The sequence below is a fragment of the Catharus ustulatus genome, chromosome 2, assembly GCF_009819885.2.
Source record: "Catharus ustulatus isolate bCatUst1 chromosome 2, bCatUst1.pri.v2, whole genome shotgun sequence".
NCBI classification, from domain to species: Eukaryota; Metazoa; Chordata; class Aves; order Passeriformes; family Turdidae; genus Catharus; species Catharus ustulatus.
The window spans coordinates 5,178,830-5,204,678 of NC_046222.1; the positions used below are offsets into that span (position 1 = coordinate 5,178,830).

Sequence of the window (25,849 nt, forward strand, 5' to 3'; positions counted from 1 at the left end):
GTGAATATGCAGCAGAGATGTAGGTAATTTCTGTTATGTATGTGTAACCTAAGTGCTTTCTTGAGTCTGGGCTGAAGTGGAAGAAAAGCAAGGTGGGAAAGAAAACATGGTTTCACTGGACTACACGATTTTGCAAAGGCTAATTTTGGACACTTGTTTCTGAAAAGTCTTGCCTGTAGCCTGGCATACATCAAACTGGTTCTGTCAGAAGCACTTTTCAACCTCAAACTTTGTTCCCAGGCCGAAGAGCTGGCACGGCATTTACTCCAAAACCCAAACAAATAGCAGCAAGTTTCTGACCTCAGGCTTGCCTCTTGCTGCTAATCTAATTCCTTTTAAGGGTAGGAGCTGGTGGTTAGCATGATTTCTAGTGAAACCCTGCTTGCAGCTGAATATGAGAGTGTTGGTTTTTGCTGGGGCTGTTGATACAAATGTCACGGCCACACACTCATATCCAGTTTCTAGGAAAATCTTCTGATGTGTCTTTTTGCGTTCTTTATATTGTCTTATGGCTGACCATCACTGACATGTCTTCTTATGTTCATGTCCAATAAGAATATGAAATTTAACTCTCTCATGGGTCCCTACCAGTTCATTTTGACCCCTAGCTTGGCCCCATCTGCTTTACCCTTTCCTGTCTAAAACAACTTTATTGCAAACAGGAGCTCTTGCATATGAAGAATGAGTCACAAACCCTGATTCTGAGTAATCCCTGAGCAGCTCCCTGCTGTGATCCAGCCCCAAGAGGTGGAGATGTCTTCACAAAAAATAGCAGGAGGTCTGCAGCAGACGTGGTCTTGCTCATGCAAATGCTGCAGTGTGGTTGTTTGTCTTGCCTGTCATGTGCCAGCCAAACAGAGTTTGTAATACAGGAATGGAAAGAGAAAAAACTGCCTAATCTTCTAATAAAATGTAGCCACCTCGAGGGAAGAGTGGCTTAATGTAGCAGGCCCACAGGCCTCACTTGGGGAATCATTTTGAAGGAATATGTAAATATTGCAGCTTTTCTGTATTTTGCTTTCTGTCTTGCTCTGGGGGAATTCTTTTTTTCCAACATACGTGGAATGACTGCTTTTATTTATCCAGAGACCAATGGATTTATATTAATGGGTTGGCTATGAAGCCTGGCATGTTAGAGTGGATTTTATGCTGGTGCTGCAGTGTGTTCACAGAATCATACAACCACGGAATCATAGAATATGTTGGGTTGGAAGGGACCCATCAGGCTCATCAAATCCAGCTCCTGACCCTGCACAGGACACTCCAAGAATCACACCATGTGCCTGAGAACGTTGTCCAAATGCTTCTTGAGCTCTGTCAGGCTTGGTGTTGTAACCACCATTTCCACCAAGCAGTACCTCACAGTTCTCTTAGGTGCTTTCTATTACTAATCTAAATGCATTTAATGGTCCTTAAAATGTCTGTTGGTGAGTATTTATTTCATAAAATCTCCAGTGGAGGTGTGTTGTTTGCTTTGTGATTGGCTACACAGCACTGGATGGGTTACACAATACTCTTTGTGCTTCCTGAGGGCTGGAGGAGCACAGAGCTGCCTCTGGGGTGGATATTGGCCCATATGAATCTAAAATTTGGTTTCCTTGACTGACATTTACTTTCTGAGAATTCTGTTGCCCGTCAAACTCAATTGCTCAAATGTCTGTGGGAAACCAGTGGTGGTATGTGAATGTGGCCTCAGCAAATTCATTTTTAAAAATGTGAACCAATGTTCACTGGAGGAAAAATGAAGTATTTCTGCATTATTTGGCTACAGTGAGTCTTACAAGCTCATTTGATCCTCTTTCTTTTTCTATCATCAGATTTTCATGACAAAGTTATATATGTATGGTATTACAATTCCTGAGCTCCCCAGAAAGATCTTTAATCATCTAGATCCTATAAGCAACAAACACTTCAGGCCAAAGCAAAGCTATTAATTTTGCACTTCAAAGTCATAGGTTTTTTGCCCTATAAAGTGTATCTTATAGAGCTACCACTCTCCATCTTCATTCTCAGTCTATCCATACCTCTGGTGCTGCTGCTAACCCGAATCACTGAAATGTTCTTTATGCACAAATGTGTGCAGAACCTGCCATCAGCCCTGTACAGGATCCCCTCCCCTGCTGGGAGGAGCTGCTGGATTCCCTCAGGGGCACTTAGAGCCTTCTGGCCATGCTGCATGGTTGCTGTGAGCCTCCCAAGGGAGCTCCCCTGGGAACAGCAGCTCCTCTTGTGCCTGTGTTAGTCCCAGGCTTCCCAGGAGGCAGCAATGCCAGCAGGGAAGCTGCTCTGGAGTACCTGCCATTGCTGTGTGTCATATGCTAGGCTGAATTTTTGAATTCCTAATTTCTGCCTTCTTTGTACTTTGGCCATTTGCAGTCCAGTCAAGCATGGTCTCATTCCTATCAACACACAGTGCTTTTGTTCTTTGGGATTTGGGTCTTCTTAATTCCTTAGCCTCAGTGATGTTTCATGGAAAAGTGTTTGAAGGGGACTGTGCAGTCTGTCATCTTCTTACCTATTTTCTTCCAACAGTCTGAAACTTTATCAGCATTGAATTTGCTTGAGTATTGTCTTGTCCACATATTCTGAAAGAGGAAACAACTTGCTTGACCTATGTCCTTTAGACCAGCCATTATTTTTAAATCTCTCCCTCAATTTCTGCCTCAAATTTCTCTTAGCCTGCTCAGATGTCCTACTGTGCTGTTCGGAGAGAAGAACTCAGAGGCATGACCTTGTCTCAGCTCAATACTTTATTAGTTTTGGCATTCTATGTATTTTTAAATATAGGTTTTCCTTTTATAGGATTAAGTATTTCTGTTTTAAAGGCTTGTTGAAAGACATTTCTCTGTCTTCCTATCTCAGGCTCAGCAGCTGATCAGCACAAGGCTGTAGATCAGAACTGACTTCTGGCTCCTTCAGACACCAGCTAGAGGAAGAAATGGTTTGAGGTGTGCTGACCAAGGAGATAACTGGGGTTGGTGTTTCTGTCAAATGTTGGTTCCAGCTGTTGCTGGAGAATTCACAGTTCTGAGAGTCTGAGCAGTCCCAGCAGGTAGAATTGGAGAAAAGAGGGGCAAGAACAGAATAAAAAGCTCTCATGTTTCCTCTTTTCTCCCTCTCAGAGCATTGTCTTTGTAATGCTGCCATTTAAAGATTGAGTACCTATCCAAGGACTGAATTTAATATGTAATGTTGATTGAAGTTGCTACTATAAGATTGTCTAGCCATCCATCTGGTACAAAGCAATATATACTAAATCTGTCTGAAAGGACAGGCCAGCCTGAAGTAAATGTGCTCCTATCAAGGTGTGACAGCCTGGCCAGCCTTGACAGTGGGTTCCAAGAATCACAGGTTTATGGTCTGTCAGCTAGTGCAAACATCCATCCATCAAATATCCCCCACTTGTTATACCTAGAAGACAGAACTGTGGAGGCATTAAGAAATGGGTGGCAGAGGGAAATTATCTGCTTTGATACATGCAATCTCTAGGATGAGAGAGAGCTGGGATGGTTATACTCCCCTGGTCTCAAAATCACCAAAACCCCACCCATGAAGGTGGTTGGATCACAGAGGTCTGAGACAGCACAGAGGAGATTCTTGTCCCCTTTTTTCAGCTCTGCCTTGCTTTCCAGCAGAGACTGCAGCTGAGAGTTTTTAAAGTTTGGGCTGTTGCTTGTTTTAAACCACGAATGGTATATTAAACAAGGTCTGTGTTCATGCTTGAGTGGCTTTACTAAACATTAATGTCAGTCGGTAGCTAAGTGTTCCTCGGGGAGTGCTCCTGACTTCCCCACTGCCTGTCTCTCGCAGCAAGGTGGCACCCTAAGGGACAGGCATGCTCAGGGCTGTACACATGCCAGTTACAAACCCAGGACCAGCCCTGCCTTCTTGCTGCATTGTGGGGCTGTGGCTGCTCAGGTGGCATCCTCACTCCTGAGCTGAAAACCCCCAAACCACAGCTCCTTAATCTTAAAGGGTCCCTGTAGTTTCTAATGCAGTTAAAGGTCCTTGTTCCAGTGTCCTCATTGAATTCTTTATGCCCCCTCTCAGGCTCCTTGCTGGGACTCAGTACTTTACTGGTCTCCAGCTTCCCAGCCTGCAGAATCCCACGGGATGGGAGATTGTGTGGAGAAAGTGAAGAAGGGCACTTCCTTTGAGTGGACAGGGGGATCCAAGACCAGAAGGAGGGAGCCTGTGAAAGTTGGAAAATGGGAGAGCAAAGAATAAATTTCAGAGGAAAGACATAACTGAGGGAGGAAAAGGAATTTCTTTGGGCTGGGCAAATGCATCTGAAGAGATCTGAGTACTAACAGGAACGCTGCAGAGATGGTTAGTGGTGGATTCTTTCAAGGCCTTGTCTCTTAAAAAGATGTCAGGGCTCGGTTACTGCATGGACAAGCAATCAGATGCATGGGGGACAGGATTTGCTTCTGTCTTCCTGCAGGTGTTCTCTCTGGGTACAGAGGTGTGCTAGGACACGCAAGGAGATGCAGGGAGCAAGCAGTAGGATGGAAGCTCTGCTCTCTGACCAGCTCATCCTTCCTTGGTAATGCAGAAGCAGGCAGGGGAGTTGGGAGGTGGGGTTCCTGTTAGCCAATCAATCATTTCCCTTTGTTTATTATTTATCCCCCTGGCCACTCTGGGCAATGTGAATTTTTGTGATCTCTGGGCAGCAGAGGCTGGTGGGCAGCCTGATCCCTGCTAGCAGCTCATTGTCAGCCATATGAGAGGAGAAACATTCACAAGGAAAGATGGAGTTAGAACTTTATTAGGAGAAACCTAGACATGACTAAAATCTCATGTTAAGGAAAACACACAGGTTGTTTCAGGATTAAAAAATACAAATATATAAAAACTTACAAACAAAAACACGGTTTCCCCCATCTGAGTGTGAATGTGTATTTAAATGTACAGGGAGCTGTACCAAAGCTGTGTATCAGGAGCAGGGATTCACTTTCAGTGGCCCTAAGAGAGGGAATGGCTCAGTCCCCCCATCAGCTGGTCCCAGGCCATTTGCTTGTGCAGTCCAGTGTTGGGAAGCTGTGGCCTGTGTCTGAAAGGGCAGTGCAGGGTAAACAACAGGGAGCAGCTTGGCTCTGTTTAGCAGATCTTTAACAGAGGGGTGTCAGCTCTGCATTGAGAAAATGTATCTTGAGTGGGAGCTGCCTGCAGACCTCACCCACCAGACTCACAGGGCAGCCACAGTGGTTGCTCTGAGAGTGGTGGAAAGACCCAGTCCATGGGTGATGATTTCTAGCACCATGTGTGCTGGGGATGGAGTGGAGAGGATGGCCTAGGGGCAGAGTAGAGACTTGCTGTGGGGACAAACAACTTGAACCAGTGCTGGCTGGCAAGCCTGAGAGGGCAGGGAGGAGCTGAATGACGTGCAGGAGCTGAGCAGGATTCTCTGTGCTTGCAGAGGATGCTGAAGTGTTTTGGTAGGTTGGTGAGAAGACACAGGCCGTACCTCTTCTGCAGATAAACGGAGGATGCTTTTCTCTCAAGTGGCAGCTGGCAGCACCCTTTCAGCAGCATTCAGGTTGCTTGAAAGATGAGTTTCAAAAAGGGAAAAACCACTTTGTTTCTACATGATACTCGTGAGATATCTGTTCTCACAGGAGAGTCTCTATTTCTGTTAATGGATGTCTTGCTTAGGATTGATGACATAAGTATCTTGGGAAAATTCTCCAGTCTTCATCAACTGGTCATCTAAGTGATTTCCCTGGGGCCAGTCTGCTGCACTGACTTAGGAATGAGGAAGGGATTCCAATGTTAAACATGAGGCAGCTGTGCACTGGGGACCACAGCCGTCCTTATTTATGGGGAAGAGTTGTTATACACACTGTGTCAAAAAATTCAAGTAGGATTTATTGTGCAGGTAACCTGGTATAAAATATCTGGGCTCAGGTAGAGAAAGGGAGGGTTAGAAAGAGCCAAAATGAAGCAGATGAGGAAATCTTTCTTTCAGAAAGCCAACTGGAGTGTTTCTGCTCCCTGCAGGTGAGGGAAGCTTCAGCTCAGTGTAACTGGCAAGCTGGTGCTGCAAATGTTGAATAGAGACCACAGAAGATGTGGCAGTCCAATCAGTCTGTTGAATGCAGTGGTGCAGTTGATGTCCACAGGGCAGGAGTCTGCTGGCCTGTGCTCTACCAGGCTAAGGGTGGAGAGTGTCTAATCCCTGTGGGTCCCATGGTGAAAATACAGCTGAGGGCTGTATCCCAAGGCTGGTGTCTCTCTTCAGTGCCTGTGGCTGCCCCTGCCTTGAGCTGTGAGAGGTGCTGTCCAGAAAGGATAGAGAGAGGATAGAAAAAAAGGGAGGTTGGGGGTGACAGTTTGGAGTCCACTTTGCAGAAGTGTTACTGAGCGCTGGGACAGCTCCTTCTCCTCCTTGCTGCTGCAGACAGGTCACACAGACAAATCATCCGATCTCGCCTTGCTGCTGGCGCGGCTGGCCTTGCTGAGCCGGCGCTTCTCGTTGAAGTAGTTCTCGGGGAAGGCCGGTGCTGCGCAGTCACTCGCCACCTCTGGACTCTCCACGTAGCTCGACTTCATGAAGGGCCCTTCCCCAGCGGCATCCTCCTGGCCGTGCACCCTCTCGGTGGCGAAGTTGGCCGTGTTCTGCTGGGAGGCCATCTTGTTACTGAAGGGGCTGATGAACTTCCCGTTGGGACTGGACAGGCACTGGTTGAAATCCGGCGGCGGGGTGTACATCTGAGCCCTCTCTGCCTGCGGGGCAGACTCCAGCCTGCCGGGGGCCGTGCTGGGGCTGGCTTTGTAGGACCGGGAGCACCTCTCCTTGGCTTTCTTCCAGCCCAGGTGGTACAGCTCGGCCAGGCTGAGGAAGAGGGAGAGCACTGCCACAGCCAGCATGAAGACGATGAAGACGTTCTTCTCCGTGGGGCGGGACACGTAGCAGTTGACGGGGTGGGGGCACGGTGCCCGCTGGCAGATGTACAAGGTCTCCAGGAAGATCCCGTACAGCACGTACTGCCCCACGATGAAGGCCACTTCCATGGCAGTTCGAATCAAAATGCTGTAGACGTAGGTGTTCAGCAGGCTGCCCCTGAGTATGATTTGGCCTCCTGCTTCATCCCAGCCAGACAGCTTAGCCTCCTTCTCTGCCAAGGAGCACTTCTGCTGGTAGTATGTGTCACCACCGTTTTTGTTCTCTCGGGCCTCCATCTCTGCCTCCTTCATCTTCCTCTTCTCCTCCATGCGCACCGTGTGCATGGCGTGGCCCATGTACACCAGGGACGGGGTGGACACGAAGATGATCTGCAGGACCCAGAAGCGGACGTGGGAGATGGGGAAGGCTTTGTCATAGCAGACGTTCTCACAACCAGGCTGCTGGGTGTCACACATGAAGTCAGACTGCTCGTCCCCCCAGGAGGACTCCGCCGCTGTTCCCAGCACCAGCATCCGGAAGATGAAGAGCACGGTCAGCCAGACTTTCCCCACCACTGTGGAGTGTTTGTGGACCTTCTCGAGGAAGTCTCCCAGGAAACTCCACTCCCCCATTTCTGCTCACCAGGAGGGGTCAGATGTCTTGAGAGCTGTTGGGAAAAAACAGAGAGTGGTTCTAAGGAGGGTTAGGAAATGCCCAGCTTGTAATGGATGGAGTGAAATGGGTTTTTTTGTTTTGTGTCAGAGGAAATGTTTTCATTTGACCTGAAAATGAATGAGGTCTGGTTTGCTGAAAACTTTGTTTCACATCCGCTGGAAACCTTGTGTTGTGTTTGGGATTTTTTTTTTTCTTTTTTCTTTAAAAAATTCAGCTACTGAAACAAAAAGTGATCTGTTTTTACATGACTCATCTACAGCCTGCTAAATGAGTTCCCAAAACCTTGAGGGTGAGCCAGGTTTATTTTTGATTCAGAAAGTCCTTTCACTGTGATCTGCATATTGCATCCTCTGTGGACTGGGTAGTTAGAGCAGCAGTCATTTTTCTGTAGACTACACTCTGGAAAATCCTTAGTGGGCTGATCCCCTGGGAGATAAGACTGGAATCTATAGCCTGGCCTGAGCAGTGGCACTGTCAGATGTTGCTCTGTGTAATACCTGCACTAACACCTGGAATGTGAAGTGCTCACAGCTCTGGGCTTCCTTTATGAGCTCAGTGCAACCACTGAAGTGCAGAGAAAACCCTTCTGTTGTCCACCTGCTCATTGTCTGTAGGTTTTTAGCTTTGGTTTTGCAGTGTTGCTAGCTGTAAGTGCTTCATTTACAAGCTGGAAATGTTTAGGGGAATGTAAAGACTTTGGTGGGCTGTGGCAGTCCTGGAAACCCAATCTGCTGCCACCCTGTCGTGCCTCTCTGAGTGGGAACTGCTGCAAAATCTAAATGGTGGGTCTTGCTCCTTCTGCTTTCCTTAAATTCTGAAGAAAAATTCACAGTTCAAATGAAACAGACAAAGAAAAAAAGGCTCCTTTGAAGTGCCTCCCAAGGACCAGCAACTCCTGGGAAGTGCTCTTGGTAGGTGGTCTGATGACAGGAAAGGTTTGCTGGACTGGGAGTAAGATTGCAAAGTGGAAATGCAGGAGTGCCTGCTTCAGTTTAGTTTCTGACTCTGACTGACTGTTTCTGGCCAAGTCACTTAACCTGATGGATAACAAGAGAGCAGTGGGTTTAGTCCATCTTTTGTGGGGCTCTGTGGGAGTGCTTGAGCAATCATTTGATCCAGTTATGCTCACCATACTTACCTTCCCAGGGCACTGCAAAACTCTCCCTGGTGAGACTTAAGGGCTGGGTGGTTTAAAGTGTGCACTATTACCTTGGAGCCAATGTCCTCCCACAGTCATTCTTTTGGAAAATAGCATTTTAATAAGTGAATGTAAAAATAATCATCATAATGAAATATTAGAAGCATTAGTCAAGGTAAATCCCAAAGCCACAGGGACCAAATTGTTAACTCTCCTTTATTGTTCCTTGTCCTGTCTTTAGGAGCCAATTATTTTTATAGTGCAAAGAACATTTGTGGAGAGCAGACACTGTTAAGAGCTGAAAATTTACTGTAGCAATATAGTGTAGATTTCCTGTGAGCAAAAGCTGGAGAACAGATACACTTGTTGAGGGAAAAATATCCCCTCCTCTAGTTATTTGAGTGATATAACTTAATGTAGCAGCACACACCACAATTCATCCCATCGTTTGTTTCTCTGCTGTGTCCAGCTGCAAGGATGGATGGGACAAAGACCAAAAGTTGAATCTTCAAATTCCTGATGCTGCTGAGTGCTGCCCTGGGGAAGGTGAGGATTGCCCAGGAAAGGTGACAGGGCAGTGGCCACTTTTTACCCCACACCTGTCAGAAGCCGTGTGAGCAGGGAGAAGGGACATAGAGGAAGCAAAGGATGGGATTTGGCTCTTTCCTGCCCTGGCAGGCATGCTGGAATCGTGCTGATGGAGATCCTGGTGGCTGCTTGGCATATGCAGGAGCTTTGATCTGCTGCCAGCCCAGAGCTGGAGGAGCAGTAACACAGAAAATCAGTCAGTCTTTCTGACTCCTCTCATCTGCACTGGTGAGTAAGTGGGTCTGCCTTACCTTCCAAAATGGCTTTGGTGCAGTTACTGCATTCTGGAGAAATTAGCATATGGCTTCATTCCAGGAGCACCAGGGGATTAAATACAGATAAATCAGGGATGGGAAATATTTACAGACTGTGGCACTGAAATCAGTGTGTTTGCTTTTTTTTCCCCCAGAGTGCAGAGAAGGCAACCAGCTACCTACAGTGTTTACTTGTGTCCAACATCACTATGCTGTAGCACAGCTGTATGTGTGGAATATTCCTTACAAGGCAGCACTTTTCCAGGTGAGGTTATGTTGTTTACACATGCCTTTTCTTGTTTCACCTTGCTTGGTAGTGTAAATACGAACACAGTTCTCCCTGGATGTGCAAAGGCTGAGTTTTTCCTTACTGCCATAGGGAGGTACAATCACAAACTGAGCCCCTCTTCCCATCCATTCTACTGTGTGCAGGTTGTTTGGGGTTTTACAACAGCTTGTTTTCCCCAGGGAAGGCTTCTAAGCCTAGACACTTGCAAATTGTAAAAATGAGGATGTTCAGGACACAAAGTAAAGCAAATATAAGTGCAAGAGGAATCCAGAAATAAAAAAAAATGGTAACGGATGCAAGAAGAAAAGCAATTTACCTGTCTCACACATGCACAGAATATTTCAAGAGGCTATAAATCAGAAGAATCTGAGGCTGGCAGTCATGAGGCTTAGGCTAGATAATAGGGACATTTCCTCTGCCCTCCCCTGCACAGACTGTCTAAAGAAGGGCCTGCCCTGAGGTGCCTCCTGATCATCCTGCTGCAGCCCTGCAGAGAGCTGAGGTGGCTGCTGCAAGGGCGTAGGTGGCCACAGGGGAGCAGATTTTGGACACCAAGAGAAGGAGTTTCCCTCCTAGAGCAGCATTTTTGGCTTACTGATACTTATTAGTGAGCTATTTTTGCAGTGCCAGACCAAGGGTCTCTGAGAGCATCTAGTTCTCTGCTGCCAGCAAGAAAAGAAGGATTGTCACCTCCTGACAGCTTTTCCTGGCTATGCAGAGCTGCCCCTGACCTAGCCTTTCTCCTCATAGCTTTACTATTCTTGGGAATTTTCCATATAGTTTCTTTTCCTCATTCCCAGACTACTGTTGCCCTCACATGCTTTGACCTCTCAGCGACTGAGCATCTGCAGCCTTTTATATTCCTACTTTGGGCTCGGTTGGACAAATCTTGTCTAACTCTGGTGTGACTGGCAAAAAATACCTCTGGGTATTTTTGTGGGCTCTCAGTACTTGGTAGGAGACAGTCTTGGCAGCAGGCACATGCATATTCATGAGCAGTGGGCTGTGCCACTGCCCTTCCATGCTTTTGGCTGGCAGCTTTCTGCTGGATCCACACCAGAGCTGGGCGCCGTCACGGGATCCTGGCACTGGGAGACTGTGTGTGACACAGACCAGCACAGCTTGGCACAAACCCAGCAACGTGGCCAGCCCGGCTCAGTCATCACCTGGAGCGCCACTGAAGCTGAGGAAAACTGAGCATCAACCCTCAGGCCAAGCATGGAGCCTGCTCAGCTCCGGGCTGCCTTGTGACTGCCAAATTCCACGATAAAAATACCCCAGTGGGGACGGCACCTGCTAGTACGCCAGGCTGGCTCACCAGCCACGGGCTGCTCCCTGCCATTCCTTTTTTGCACTACCTTTATCTGCAGGAGGGGAAGTGTCTGCTGCCCTCTGAGCAGTTTTGCCCATCCTCTTGGTGATGCCACGTGCTCTGAAGGACAGGCAAGCATTTCACATCACTGCTGCTTGCTCCCGCCAGCACTGGTTGGAGCTAGCCAGGGCTCTGATGAACAGCTGGCAAATCCGCACCAGCGAGCCAGGAGGGTTGTGCAATCATCTTGATATGAGTTTATTTCCCTGGGGGTCACCAGGAAGAAAGTTTTCCCCTCTTTAGAAGACAGGCGAGACTATCAGCAGTGATATAAATAGCTGAGCCCAACACTTCGAGCTAGCTTTTCCCACAAGGAAGGTGACAGGAGGTGGCCATCTCTGCGGGATGTTTCTAAAATAAAGTGGAGAGTCTGATTATAACACTTTCTGCTCTCCCTTGCTGGGCTCACCTCTTCACCATGGCAGATCCCAGGGTCACATGGAGAGGCTCTCTGAGAAAGGCTCCTTTGTGTGAGGCAAGCACAGTTCCCAGGGAGGGGGAAAGTATTGGATTCAAAGCCATTTTTGCCCAATCTCCGTGTGTGATTTGCTCAGTCTTTTGGGAGAAGAACAGCTCTGTGTAAATAGCTCTTCTCCTAGAAGACAGAATCCAATGTTTCTTATCTTCTGCTCCTCCCAAGTTCACTGTAATTTCTGGTATCCAGACCACTGGCCCTACTTGTAGTTGCAGACAGCTCATTACTCCTTGATGAGATGTGCTTCCCCCTCCTCTCCAAATGTGGAAAATCTCAGAGTTCACAAAAAAGACAGTGGGTGAGAAGATAAGGGACACAGGCACACAACCCTGACGCACACACAGGGACACAGACAGAGGGGAATCACTCAACACCTTCAAGTGTGAACATCAGGGATGTGTAACACACACAGATGATAATAATATGTAGAATATTTTCATCTGAAGTGATGGTGGAAGCTGCAGACTCCCAGTCAGTTGAATTTTTATTAGTTGTCTGTCCAGAACATCTAATGCTATTCCTCCTCCTGTGCTTTCATATATCCAAATATTAGGGCCAAGCTCTGCCTGATGTAGTCTCAGGAGACCAAGAACAGAAGAGACCTTGAAGTCAGATGAGTCAAGCTGAGGGATGAATTTATCCCACTATATTTGAAAAGCTCATATCAAATGGTTACATGATAGTGGTATCCAGGCTTACACTTAAAATTCAGAGAGCATCTTCTAATTCTCTTGGGATTTTCTCTTTGCCTCAGAGAAATGTGGGTCTCTAGAGACCACAGCAGATGTGACAACACTGGACTTGGGATAAACTAAATGAAGGGTCACTGTGCTTTTTGCTAGGAAACCACCCCCTCCCCCTAAATAAATTACCTCTCTAATGTAAATGCTGGAAACTTGATGCTCTTTCCAGTGTCTTTCTCTTTGCAGAGAGAAGCTGACCTGTATGAATTTGCAGATGATACTAAACTGGGCAGAACAGAGGTGAGGAGGTAGCCAAAGAGGGCATAGGGAGCTCTGGAAAACAGAAACAAGCTGAGAAATTTGGGGGCTGCTGTAGTGAAAGCTGTCCCTGAGCTCTGCTGAGAGAAGCTGATCTCAAGCACTGCTCAGTCAGTGGGGAAGGCGATGGAAGGAGATGTGCAGTGATGGCAGACCTCACACTGGGCACAATACAGCAGCAATTAAACTTGCCCGTGTGATTTTAGGCTCATTCACAGACTGCATGAGATACAACTCGTTAGAGTGTTGAAATAAAACAGACTGGAGAGGTAATGGGAGAAGGGGAGAGCTCTTATTCAGACTTTTCCAATCCTTTCTTACTTCCTCTCACTCCAGGATCTCCCTGCTTATCAGTTCCCCATGGTTTCCCTGCAGTCAAGCTCCCCCAGAGAGCACAGCCTCATTTTTTTGGCAGTTTTGACCAGCTAACTCTGTACAGCACCCAAATTGCTAATTCTTTCAGCCTTACAAAGGGGAATTTTCCAGCGACTATCTATTTCCCACTTATTACTACCTTGTCAAATCTCATTTCTTCCTTCTTTCCAAAAACCTGTAGGATTCTTTTCACACTCGTTGCTGTATCCTTGCCTCAGTCTGGCTATGTGAGTGGATTATTTTTTGTACTCAGTGTATGCACCACATATATATGCACAAAAATACACCCCCCTCTGAAACCAACTAATACTAAACTAGCAAAGCCCAGCAGTAGGGAGTTAGGAAATGCTGGGGTTACTGTTCTCAGTAATCTTAATTCAATCTCTTTGTGCCTGTGCCTCTTAGAGTCGTTAACCACATCCTCACATTGTCACCTCATTCTTTGCACAGGATGCCTGCCTTGTTCTGTGCCAGCCTGGCGGGAGCTTTCTTGAGCAGCAGCTATTCACTGTTTTTGTTTTCTCCTCATTGTTCAGTGGGTGGCCTGTGCCTCATTTACTGTACATTATTCAAGTCCAGCTCTAAAGACAGAATTATTAGTTTCCTCATGGGTTTTCCTATGGCTTTCATCACAACAGTATCTGATCGTTTCACAATTAGAAATCTACTTACTTTCATTACCACCCAGAGGTGAGGAGATGGTATTAGATCAGCTGTGCAGCCAAGGAACTAAAGCAGTGAGATTAAGATAAAAAAACTGTTCATTAATTTTGGAAGCTCTTTGGTGATATGGCTAATCTGTTAGTGCTTTTTTTCCAGTGTATTTAATAATATGTATTCAAAGCAGAGCTCTGTCTGGTTTGTGCTGGAGTGGGAGAGTTTATCACTTCCACCAGTTGCACCACATGTAGAAATCAGATACCCAAAAGACAAGAAATGGGCATTTGTGGGAAAACGTGGCTTAAGTGATTTGCCTCATTATGACAGAGGAAATTGGACTAAGAAGCAAGAATTAACCCAGTCCTCTTGGATAGCTTTATCTGACTACAAACTGGAGACAGTTTTTCTCCCATCCCACTATTCCTTCCTTTCTTCAGCAGACATCTGAGTGCAGCAGAAAACCCTGGAGCTCTGCAGGCATCACCCTTGCCAGGCTGCTTGACTTTCTGAGCAACCCTGTGCCCTGACCAAAGCATCTGTCAGCTTTTCTGCTTCTAGGGGAGAGCAGTTTCATATGGAAATTCTCAGCCATTCTTAAAGCATGTCCATAATGACATAAAAAATGGAGAAAGGCAGAAATGTAAGTGTAAACCCCATAGCTCTTACATTAAAACCCCCTGACCCCTCTTCAAAGATACACTAGAGAGACTTAAAAGCATGCATCTCTCTGCTCATTGAATGCTGTGTGGCATGAATATTTCTGTGTTTCAGGGAAGAGTTAGCATGCTGAGTGCTGTTCACAGATATCTCACTGCTGCTTATCAGTAGCAATAAAATGGATCCCCCCCATTTATGAATTTTTAGCCCAAATACTGAAGTCTCTCTGTTGTTTTCTGGGAATTATTTCTAATTTTAAGCCTCTATCCTCGTGCCTCATAAAACAGCACCCAAAGCGTGGAGCAGACTCCAAACTGTGCTCCCTAATGGCGTGGTGTAGTGCTAAATTACTCATTCCTCCTTGTATATTTTCAATGCTGCAAGAAAAGTCAGAAAATGGGCAAATGTGTGCAGAATGTGTGAAATCTGTCTGAAGGTCAAGAAGAGAAGTGAGAATAAGGTATGAAGTTCTGTATTTTCTGTCAGAATTTAAATTTTTTAATGCCCATATAATACTAAAAATATTGTGATAATATATACTGTTGAGTGGAAAAAAAAAAAACCCAACAACCAACCCCAAATACTTATAGTAACAGGAATGCTTAACATAGTTCCCAAGCGACCAGAGCCTGATGAGTATTTTAAACCCTGAAGGCTCAGGAATTCTCCTAAACTACTGCTCTGCTCCCAAGGAAAAAGGGAACAAAGTTAGAAATGTGTGCTCTTCTCAAAGTAGATTTTGAAAATACCAGCAAATGCAGAGTTTTTTGGCTCCTGATAGAAATACTGAGTACTGTGAGTTTTCTGAATAACTGTTTAAGCTGCTTCTAGCTGCACACACATATCACACATATGTCACATGCAGTAATTTCTCTAAAGAGAGGAACACATAGGCAGCAGTAGGGGGAAACTCTCATACACACTGCTTCACCAGGGAATTCTGATGGGTTTATTATTGTGGAGGGAAAGTTCAGTGCTTAAGGCTCATTCAGCACAAGAATTTTTTAGCTGAGGTTCGTCCAGAAATGCTGTTTTTATGATCCTCCAAAGGTTGTTAGGGTACTGGAAGGACAGGGGCACTGCCTCAGTTTACCTGAGTTGTTAAAACCAGAATGCCACAAAGCTCCTTAGGCATGACAAATGGGCAGCCAAACAACCCTTTGGGAAACCAAAGGAGCCACCACAGATCTGAGGTGTCAATTAGTCAACAACCTTTACACTCAGTGAGATTGCTTCTCTCTTTCCAGGTGGGTGTGATCCAGGGATACCATATTCTCAAGGTGGGCTATTCTTTGAAAAAGCAGCGTTAAATTATGGAAATGTAATTATTCCAAGTACAAAAAAAAAAGGGGAGAAAAGTTAGGAAGGCAAATAAAAAGAAGCAGCAGCTGCTGGTGTGGGAGAGGACATTTGTCCCTTCAGGTCTGCGTGCCTCCTTGCTGAGGCTGCCACGGGCAGTGTCGGGATGGAGGAGAAAGGCATTCATTCCCTGGCGGCGCGCACAGAACGTGTGACTGCCAGATACCAGCGAGGCACTTCTCTGCGCTGGAGTTACATTCCCAGGCTCCGTGTCACAGACCAGCCAGGGCACAATGCTCTCCCGGAAAAGAAACTGCAATATTTTGAAAGCATCCTGCGTGCTTCAGAACACAGGTGTTTGATGTGGACACTTGATAAAGTGTTTATACCCCAAGAGCCTCTCCTAGGTAAGAGTTCCCTTCAGCACCATCCCAGAGCAGCTTGACAGCAGGCTGAAATGGGATCTGACAGAAATGGCAATTTGCACTTTATACTGTCTGAGGGAGGATGTTTGGGGCTCTTATCGTGCTTTCCTATACATTGGAATCTATTGGTATCTGTGCTCATCGCAGGGAAGCTACTTGTTATTTCTGTATAGCTGCCTGTGGCAAAACAGTTTAATTTTTAAAATGTCCCAAGCCCACTGTGTTACTAGTGGGAATGTTTCAAAGAGAGAATGAAAGAAATAGAAAATCTCTTAAGTTATTTTTGGCCATCCTCCTTTTTCTGCCTCTCCAAATCCTTTTTCCCCCTCATGCTGTTTTCCCCTTGAGTGTAATAACTTGATCTACCATCGGCACTTCTGCAGTTCTATTATTTCCCCCTCGTGGTTGCTTACCTGATTTCCAGTGTCTTGTCTTCAGCCTCCTTTCCTTGCTTTAGCACTTTCCCTTTTTGTAGTTAAGTTGAAGTCCTTGTTCTCCTCAGTTGCTTCGTTTTATTCCTTTAATATGGTTCTCTCTCTCTCTTCCTCTCTTTTTCTCCACCCCCTGTCTGTGTCACTTTCTGTCTTCCCCACTGCCTCTCCGCCTTTCCCCCTCTTCTTTCTTCACCTACTTTTCTTGTCTCTCCCACCCCCTCCAGACTAATCTTTCTATTTTCAAACCTGCTTTACTGTTGTTTTTCCTTTAAAGACCATGGATCTCATTCCTCCCTCTCCATTCTCAGCCTCTCCCTGTGCCACCCTCCTCATGCCGACAGAATTCATTCGCTGCCGGCTTCGCGCAGTCGCTTCCAGTCACTGCTGCTACTGCTCCTTTGCACATCTTCCCACAGATAACATTCTATGGTCTAAGCCTTCCCCAAATGAAAAGAGACAGCTTTGCCCCACAGTTACACCAGCCAGACCTGGAAAGCTTTTTCCATGCAAGACAAATGGCAATTCAGCCGACAAAGGACATATTTCTGACTCCTTCAAGCTTAATCTGGCAAAGCAGAGCTCATGTGGAGCAGGGTCTTGCACCTCTTCAAATCACACAGAACTTGCTCTGCTGGCTTGGACCAGGGGCCCAGCACAGCTGCAGCCTTGTCCTAAAGGGCACCAAATTCTTCCCAGTGACTCTTTACATGCCCCCTTACTGATAAATAGAGAATAATCTGCCTGTCAAGAGAGGTGTTTTTTGTCACACCACCATACCACCACCTCCCCGCACGCACAGTCAGATGCACGAGCATTTGGGCCTCTCTGAAAAATGTTTCTGACATAGTGTCTGAAGGTCTTGTGTTTCATGTGTGTGTCAAGCTGAGCCTCTGATTCCTGCACATCAGCAAAGGCCCAGTGAGGAGGCAGAATCAGAGATGCCTTCTGGCTTTGATAGAGGTCTCAAAGAATCAGTGGCAGGAGAGTGAGATTTGCACAGAAGACTCTGCTGACCTGAGAACTGCACACAAGCTTTGGTGGTTATCCCTCTAGCAATCCTTCCCAGATTAGTTATCTCCCACCCAGAACATTGCCTGGTGGTCTCCATGCATCAGTGAGTGCAGATCATGTAACAAAAGCAGTCCAGGGACTAAAACACAATGCTGGCAACTCTTCTAATATTTTTTCTCCCACTAATTTAATACCTCTTTTAGTCACAAGATTGAAAGCCAGTCTACAAAGGGACAGGCTACCTCTGGAAGCATTTCCTATGTGGACACTCTCACTCTGAAGTTAGGAGTGCTCCTTTTCCAGGAGGGCTGTATCCTCACTGCTGGTTAGTGCAGGATGCAGGACAGAGATTGCACAATAAATTCCCACAGCAGCTCAGTAACCTCCTGGCATGGAGTCATCTGCTGCTTCATTTTTCTAACTTTATTGAAAGCCCTTCTGTGGCTTTTAAGAAAATAGAAATGTTCTGGAGTTGTTTCTCCCTCTCCTGTGTGGCAGTTGTGTATCTGCAATGGAAATTCATAGGAAGGAGAGTATCATTCCAGCTTTTTGCCTTTCTAGAGTAATTTCCACAAAGCATTATTATGTAAACTCATGTTGATTTTATGCCAGTGAGATTGTCAAGGACTTCATCATCGAAGTGTCCAAAAAAAAGGTGTTAATAATACAGGTCTAGCTCACAGATGGCTTTGGGATAGGCTAGGGATAAGGCTTGTCAAGTGTTTTTCACATGCTGTGGAGAGACAGGTCCTGTGAGAGAGCTGTCTGAAATACACTCACCTCCCTGTGTGGCTGACACTTTGCAGTACACTCAGGGCGATCAGGACTGATTCTCCCTGCTCACTCCTTTGTGTTTCCTACCCAAGTGTTGCTCCTGAGTGGTAATCCTGAATCCAGCAGATACAGTCTGGTTCTGCTGAATGGATGAGGGAAGGGAGAAGGTTTCTGCCCAACACATGCATGTTGCACAGGAGGTACCTGTTACGAGCTCTTTCTGTTTTGGTGCTGGTGGTAACTATCTGGATTCTGATGCACAAAAAGGAAATGGTAGATGGCAGACAGGGAGGAAAAAGTCAGAAAGGGGAGTAGAGATGTAGGGATACATCAGCCTGCCCCTCAATGTGTCATCCCTTCTCTACTGTACTCTCTTCAAGGGGAATCAGAGGTGTCCTTGCAGCCCCTCAGCTAGAAAAATAACTTGTTTGCTCACTCTTATGCAGGGAGGAAGAATTTTGACTCCCCTCCCCGAGAGCCTGTTATGCAAAACTTGTCTGACTTGAGTGAGGAGAGCAAGTGGAAGAGAATGCCCCTGACAGTGGGAATGAGGAGAACAGCTGACAGCTTGCCATGTCAGCTCGCAGATCACAGCAGTTTGTGATGCTGTGCAATGCATTTTGAAGGAAAGCAGAAATAAAACCGGGAGGGAAAGGGAAAATAAAACAACATGTACTATCTTCTGATCAAAACTTAAGAGCTTTCTTGGATTAGGATTCCCGACCCCCTAGGTAAAAGAAACATAGCAGACCTTATCTACCTGGAGTTCAGTAAACCATGTGATATGGTGTCCCAGAAGAAGCAAATTAGTGTGGAAGATTCAGCTGAAGAAGACAGGGATTATTAAATAAATCCTCAGGTGAGTAAGAGACTGACAGAATTGATGCACCAGTTCCTTAACAGGTTGAAGGGAAATTATTTGTGAGGCTGCTTAAAGATTGCTCTTAGGATTGATCCTTTTTTTAATATTTCTGTTAATTACCTTGGCACAGAGCATAGAAATCTAATGAAATCTGCTGATGAAACCAAGCTGGGAAGTATCATGAGGGCAGAGGTGGATTCCAGCACTACAAGAGCTGAAGGCTCTTTGTGACTGGAGTGATCAAGGTGAGGTTAAGTGGGAGAATGCAAAGTCACACGCTAGGAACTTGTTGCTTGAAGAGTAAGAGGAATCTCCATCTCCCAGGAGAGAGAGATGGAGAAGGATGGGGAAAGTTCACGGTTCAAAGGAGGAGGAACCAGCAATGCTATGTGGGGGTGAAAAAGACAAGCAAACATTGAGATGTAGCAGTATTTCCAGTTGCAGTGAGTGGAAGTAATGTCATCCAAGAGGATGAGCCTTCTCCAAAACAGTGTCTGCAGTGCTGCTTCCCCACATGCAAGGAGGATATTCAGCCTGGAGCAGGTGCAGGGGGAGGCAGTGGGGTGGTCAGAGGGATGCAAAGTGTCTCAGCATGTTTACCTATCAGTCACAGCAGTGACAGCACAGAGATGCAGAGCTGATCTGAAAGTGGATGTGCTACCAGTCTGAGCTTTTCAGCATTAATTATTTTGCACTGAACTTCATGCTAGTGCAGCTACACAAAGTAATTAAGCCACGGTGTGGTGTGCCTGCAGGGTGAGTACTGTAAGGGAGCTTAGTTACTTAGTCTGGCAGAACAAAGGTTAAGAGAGGAGAGATTTGCTGCCTATAAATACTTTTAGGAATTGGGGGTTGGGAAAGTAAGTGCTCAAGAGAGAGCAGAGCTACATAAGCTAAAGGACAATGTGGCACAAGAATAAATAGATATAAATTGCCCATGAATGAATTTAGGTTGGAAATCAGAAGGTTTCTAAGCAACAGAGCAAGCAAGGAGGTGCTGGAACAGCATTTTAGCAGCACAAGTTAGGGTGGAAACCTAATGAGATTTAGGACTGAGTTTAGTAAGTTTAGAAAAGGCCATTTGTTTTGTACTTGCCCGTTATTTAAAGGGATTGAACCTGATAAGCCAAGAGGTCCCTTTTTCATTCTATTTCCTGTACTTGTCTTAGTACCTTATCAGATCTGCACCCTTGAATATGAAAACCAGGTAAATCTGGAGCAGAGTTTGTGTGATGAGTTTTTCAGCATTGATGCCATGGATATTTAATGGAGGGATTAATTCTGTGCCTGAGATTTAAACATAAAAAAAGAGCAAGCCAAAATGATGGTGGAGAAGGTCTGCAAATATGCAGTAGTATAGATGAGAGCTCACATATGAAAGAGTTTCTTCACATAAAACAGGTGTTCCCAGAGCATCTGGCTTTGCTGGAAGGCTGTTTCAAATGCAGCTAGATGCTCTCTTGAGATGTGAAAACTTAAGGAGATTGTCTAAAGGGAAAATGTCTTGTACATTCCTGCCCTTACTGAGGACTTTGTCCTTGAGGATGATGTCAGGCTTACTGCATTGGGAAATTTCAGAAGAAACCACCACCCAGCAGTGGGTGAGTTAATCTCTGCTACCTGGCCACAGCACTGCACTTATTCTGCTTCTCCAGGCTGTTCCATGCGGGACAGGCACCTCTAAAGCACCAAAGGACAGGACCTTCCTGATGGAACATTTTATCTCAAATACCCATGCATGGATATGATTGAAAGAGAAGGCCAGAGATGGAAGTTCTCTGTTATACATTAGACCTCTGGAGACAGTTTGAAGGCATCCTCCAGCAGGAGGCAAATTCCCAAGGACAGCCTGGGCCCAAGGGAAGAGGAGTGGCAAAGACCCATGAATAAGAACAATTTTATACTTATGGTTCCTCATTAGTACAAACACCCAAATTATTCCATATGGATGGATTTTTTTCATCTTCCCAACCCAGACAACCATAGTAGCACAGAGTGAGAAAAGAGGAAGCAAGGAACAGCAAGTTGTGAGATATCACTCTGCATCAGACTCACTTGCCAGTAAAGTTTTCAGCAAGAAAAACTGGAAGAGGTTTTCATCTCACTGAGGAGGAATTGCCATCTATCCCAAAGTAGACGCTCAGCTGTCAGCTTTATGTTTCTGGAAACAAAGTACGGCACTCTCACCCCTCCTGCTTCCACTTCTCAACTCTGCAGCATCTCTGAGTAGTTGAGAAGTGCTTTGCAGATGATAATGAAATTGCAGCTCCTATAAACACCCTTCTTGGTTTACAGGTGGAGGAACCAGACCATGGAGAGCATAAAGGATTTGTCCAAAGGATCAGCAAGTCATTTTAAAGCAAGGAGCCCTCATCTGCCTAGCCACCAGACATTCATCTTGTCCTGCAAACTTCCAGCTGGATGAATTGCCGCTTGACAGAAATATGTGTGTACACATGCATACATAGATATGTTTCCGAAAGAAGAAAAGAAAGAACAGACCTTTACCTCTTTTTGCTGAGCCTGCACAGGTAGAGAGAGGAACAGGTAAAGTTGGCTGAAGGGTGGGTGAGCTTTAGCACAGCCCAGCTGGAGCCCAGCTCTCTCCCAGAAGAGATCCTGAAGTTTCTGAGGGAGGACACTCTGGGCAGGGTGAGTGCACCCTGTCAGCTCCCAGGAGCTCAGCCTGTGGTCTGACACTGTCTCACTGGCTGGAGATCCCCTCCAGCCTGGAGGACCAATCCTGAGCTGTTCCTGACATGCACTGGCAGCTGTCTGCCTGCTATTCTTTTAAAGGGTCTTCGTGGACCAGGATAAAATGTGATCTTACGCAGGCGTCATTGTAAAGCACAACTTGGCTCAGGTTCAGCTCTTCCTCTGGCTCCCAGCTACTCTATTTTTATTGAAGGAATTCGAGGCTATCAGAAAGGAAGTCAAATTGTTTTAGGAAAACAATAGAAAAGCAACTTGAAGTTTATTAGCTTCCTGCCCAGGGCCTGTGACCAACTTGTCAAACTTATTAGAGTGATGGCAGAACTATTTATTTAAAAGGGCCAGCTACAGGACCCACGATTTTATTCCTGTTTGGGCCTTAGTGAAAACAAAGGAAAGCCATAAAATAATATCTGAGTGAAGCAGATGGCTAACTGGTAAATGGTGTGAGTAAGGTTGGCCTGAGAGCCATTCGTGGTGCTCACCAGTGCAATGGCTTTTGTGGGATTTCTTATCAAATGAATGCCTGGGCTTGCATTCACAGGCCAGTCCCATCACCCCAAATTCCTTGCTGTGGCTCCAATTTTCAAGTGGAAGCCTCACACCTAAGAAAACAAATTTGGCAGGAAAAGCTCTTCATTTAGAGGCACTGAAAGGAGCTAAACAATGCAGCAGGTCTGCAGGAGAGCCAGGAATAGAGCCCAGGTGTCCCTGACCCTGTTGGACTGCTGGAGCCCCTTGACTGCAAAAAATATTTATATCCTTCAGAAGCAGCTGCAGTCTGCTTCCCCATCCAGCTCCCCCAAAGCAGCCACACCATGAAGTCACTGAATGCACGCTGGCATGCGGCTGGTGAGAAGAATGGGCAGCCAAACCATCAGAGTCACACAGTGTCTGTGAGCCTGAGCCGTCCTGAGCTGTTTCACGGTTTGCAACGAGACAAGAAGAGAGTAAAACAGGGAACTGAGAGGTGTTTGCAAACTCTACCCAGTGCAAAGCCATATCCCTTGCTCAGAGGGCCCTCTGCTAACAGTGTTTAACCAGCTTGCAGGGAGGATATACAAGAACTCTCCTTTCAGCTGTGCGGTCTCTAGGAACTCAGGCACTGAGGTACTGAGCTCTCAGAGCTATGCACAGCTCAGAAACCACTTTTCAGACAAAAGGGAGAAGAGCCCACCTCAAAAATTCTCTTCCTTCTTCTCCTCATTAGCTTAACTAAAAGTGGGAATGCAAAGCTGCAGTTTTCTCTGAGGTCTGGGGCAATAATGCAGCTTGTATTGGCAAGTGATAGATCTTGGTTTATATGTTCCTTTTAAATTATCCAGGCTAGGTGTTTATAAAAGAGTCAAACTGACTGCATTATCTCTGTAAGGGCCTAAGAAACTGGGTCTTAAAAACGTTCTAATTTTAATGTAAAAGCAAGAATCTTCCCTTTATTTAAGGCATCCTTGCAGCTTTTAGAAGGTTTCTGTAATTTCTGTCCCTCTGAGATACTGCCTTGGTGAACAAATCAGCCAAAGAAGTGTGCTGAGCAGTGCAGCATCCTAGTTCATCACAGTCTGTAGGTGTTTACTTAAAATTAAGCACATTCTTGAAGTGCATTGATTGCAGTGTAATTTAATAGTCTGGAAGGCACCCTACACTGCCATTTCCTGGGGGAATTCCAAGGCAGACAGCAAAGAGTGGATATACTTCTCCACAGCCTCTGCAGGAAGAGATGCCATGTGCAAATCTCATGATGGTGTTCTGGCAGCAGAAAAATATTTTATCTGCACTTATTTAGGGTCTGTGTCATCTGGGCTGGTATCACTTAATCTGTGCTTTTTTCTGGTAAGTGGTGTTTTGATCCTGAATGTGAGCCGTGAGAGTCTTTTTGTCAGTCTCTCAGCCCGCTGGACTCTTGGTGGCCCCTGGGGCTGAGATCCTGCAAAGTCTTGGACATGTGAGTGACTTGATATAGTTACAGCTTGGGGCCATCTGTGTGGGCAAGGTCCCTCCCTGTACAAATGTCATAGACTGGAAAATGCTGAAGATTATTGAAACTCCTGGTTTTTTTTTTCTTCCAGGACCCAACATGGTTTCTCAGAAACTTCTGGAATGACAGCAGCTCCTAGCCTGCTGGACACATGGCTGCTGGGGGATCTCTCACCCCAAAATGCAGCCATGTGGAGCCAGTGCTGGCACCAAGCTCCTGGGATGTGCTCTCCCATCCTGGAGTTAAGGAGTTGTGCTGCTACAAGAGCCCAGCTCTGTATCTTGAGGCTTTAGGAAAAGTCTGCCAAGGTGGAAGGAATCACAGGCACGTGTCTCTTCCTAAAGCAAGCTGTGGGGTGGGAGGACCTCAGCCTGCTCTATACTTTCTCCACAGAGGGAAGAGAAATGAGGATGTGAATCTGCTCTGAAGGCAAGGATCTCTAGAGCTTTCCCTGGAAGTCAGCTTCAGAGGAAGAAACAGCTGAAAGGATTTGAGGGAAAAGAGGCATGTGCTTGGAGGATGGTGAGTGAAACTGAAAAGTAAACAGCCTGAGTTATGGGAGGATTCTCAGATGGTGCTTACTGCTCCCAGCCAGCTTGTTCTCTTTTGTGATGGTCTGAAAGAATCTCAAGGCATGACCTCCTGGGTGAAATGAAGAACTTGATTAATTGAAAAAAATCCATGAATCATGATTCTTCCCACCAATTTTGTGATGTGTGTTGGCTGGATTCTGAAGCCTTCTGTAAAGGAAATCACAGCAAACGGGGGGAGAGGAGGTTGGGAACAGGAGGACATTGCTGGCCCAAGCAGATTAGAAGGGTTCATTTTATTCTAGAAGACCAAATATCCATGTTTGTGCAAGAGCTCACAAGCCCAGCAGTGCTGTGGGGCAGAGAAAATGCTTTTCAAGGAGCTTTCTTTTCCAAAGTGTGCCATGAGCCCTAGAGAGAAGCAGGCAGCCCTGCTCCCTCATGCTTCAGTTCTGTGTGGCTGCATAAAGGAAAATGCTCTCACAGGCATGCATCAGGAACGTGGTGTCCTGAGGATTTATCAAAGGAAAGCCTGGAAAAGATTTGTACCCAGTTTTGCTTTCTGGAAGGGTGCAGGATTTGGTCAATTCAAATCTCCCTCATTGTTTTTCTGGACACCTGGGTTTCCTGGTAAAAACCTGTCTGTCTACCAGCATCTCCATGCCCAGAGAGGTGAGAGGCTGCAGAGGAAAGAGGTGTGTGCATGAGTCACCTGCAGCCACAAAGCCAAGGAAGTGATGCCCTGGCTTCTCCCCACAGCCACACAGGGAGCCCTGCTGGCTCTCCAGGTGGCCACAAGCTCATGTTTAAAGCTACAAGGAGTGGGGAGGAGGCTAGGGAGTTCTTTGAGGACTGAAGTCCTGTCAGTGGCCTAACACAGGGCTTTCCCCACTTAGCTTCCCATTCAATTTAATTTGAATCCTCTCTTGGTGCTCATACAAATCCAGGCATTGAATTCTCACTGGGTCCTTTGCATGCTGGAGCTTTTTGTTTCAATGCTAAGTGGGGGCAAAGATGAAGTATGAATGCAGGACACCTTAGAGAAAATTATCCCCAAAATTGCTACCTGTACAGAAATGTTTCATTTGTGGGTTAATGTCTTTTATCTCTCTGATTCAGTGATTGACAGGTGTTGTCAAAATGGGCTTGCACTGTGGAAAAACCCCTGTATGAGCTCATGCAGAAACCTGGGGATAAAATCTGACCAGTAAGTGATGTCAGACAGGATTGTGTTTGCTTGCTGATGTTTATTGATTTCCTTGAAATGGTAGAAAAAGAAGAAATATTTAAACTTGATTGAAACAAGTTGAAGTAGCTATAAATTTATTGGTTTTGTTCTGAATCTCGCAGTTCTGCTTGGCTTCTTGGTGAGAAATGTGAAATTTATTTTCCTTAGAAACTACCCCTCAGGTTCAACTGGGATATGAAAAAATAGCTATCAAAATAATAAGCAATTT

The 25,849-nt window shown here is 45.9% G+C and overlaps 1 protein-coding gene across 2 annotated transcripts; it reads right to left on the bottom strand.

Annotated features, from left to right (window-relative positions):
* Positions 1-4,831: 4,831 nt before the first annotated feature.
* On the bottom strand, positions 4,832-21,762 carry GJA5 (gap junction protein alpha 5). Of its 2 annotated transcripts, none has more exons than XM_033052190.1 (2): positions 21,684-21,762; positions 4,832-7,553 (listed from the first exon to the last, which is right to left on the bottom strand). In XM_033052190.1, the coding sequence occupies exon 2, from the start codon at positions 7,516-7,518 to the stop codon at positions 6,406-6,408; it is 1,113 nt and encodes a 370-aa protein (XP_032908081.1). In that variant the 5' UTR covers positions 7,519-7,553; positions 21,684-21,762; the 3' UTR covers positions 4,832-6,405. The 2 variants fall into 2 exon arrangements, with proteins under 2 accessions (XP_032908081.1, XP_032908080.1); XM_033052189.1 differs by lacking the exon at positions 21,684-21,762 and adding an exon at positions 16,508-16,644.
* Positions 21,763-25,849: the final 4,087 nt, after the last annotated feature.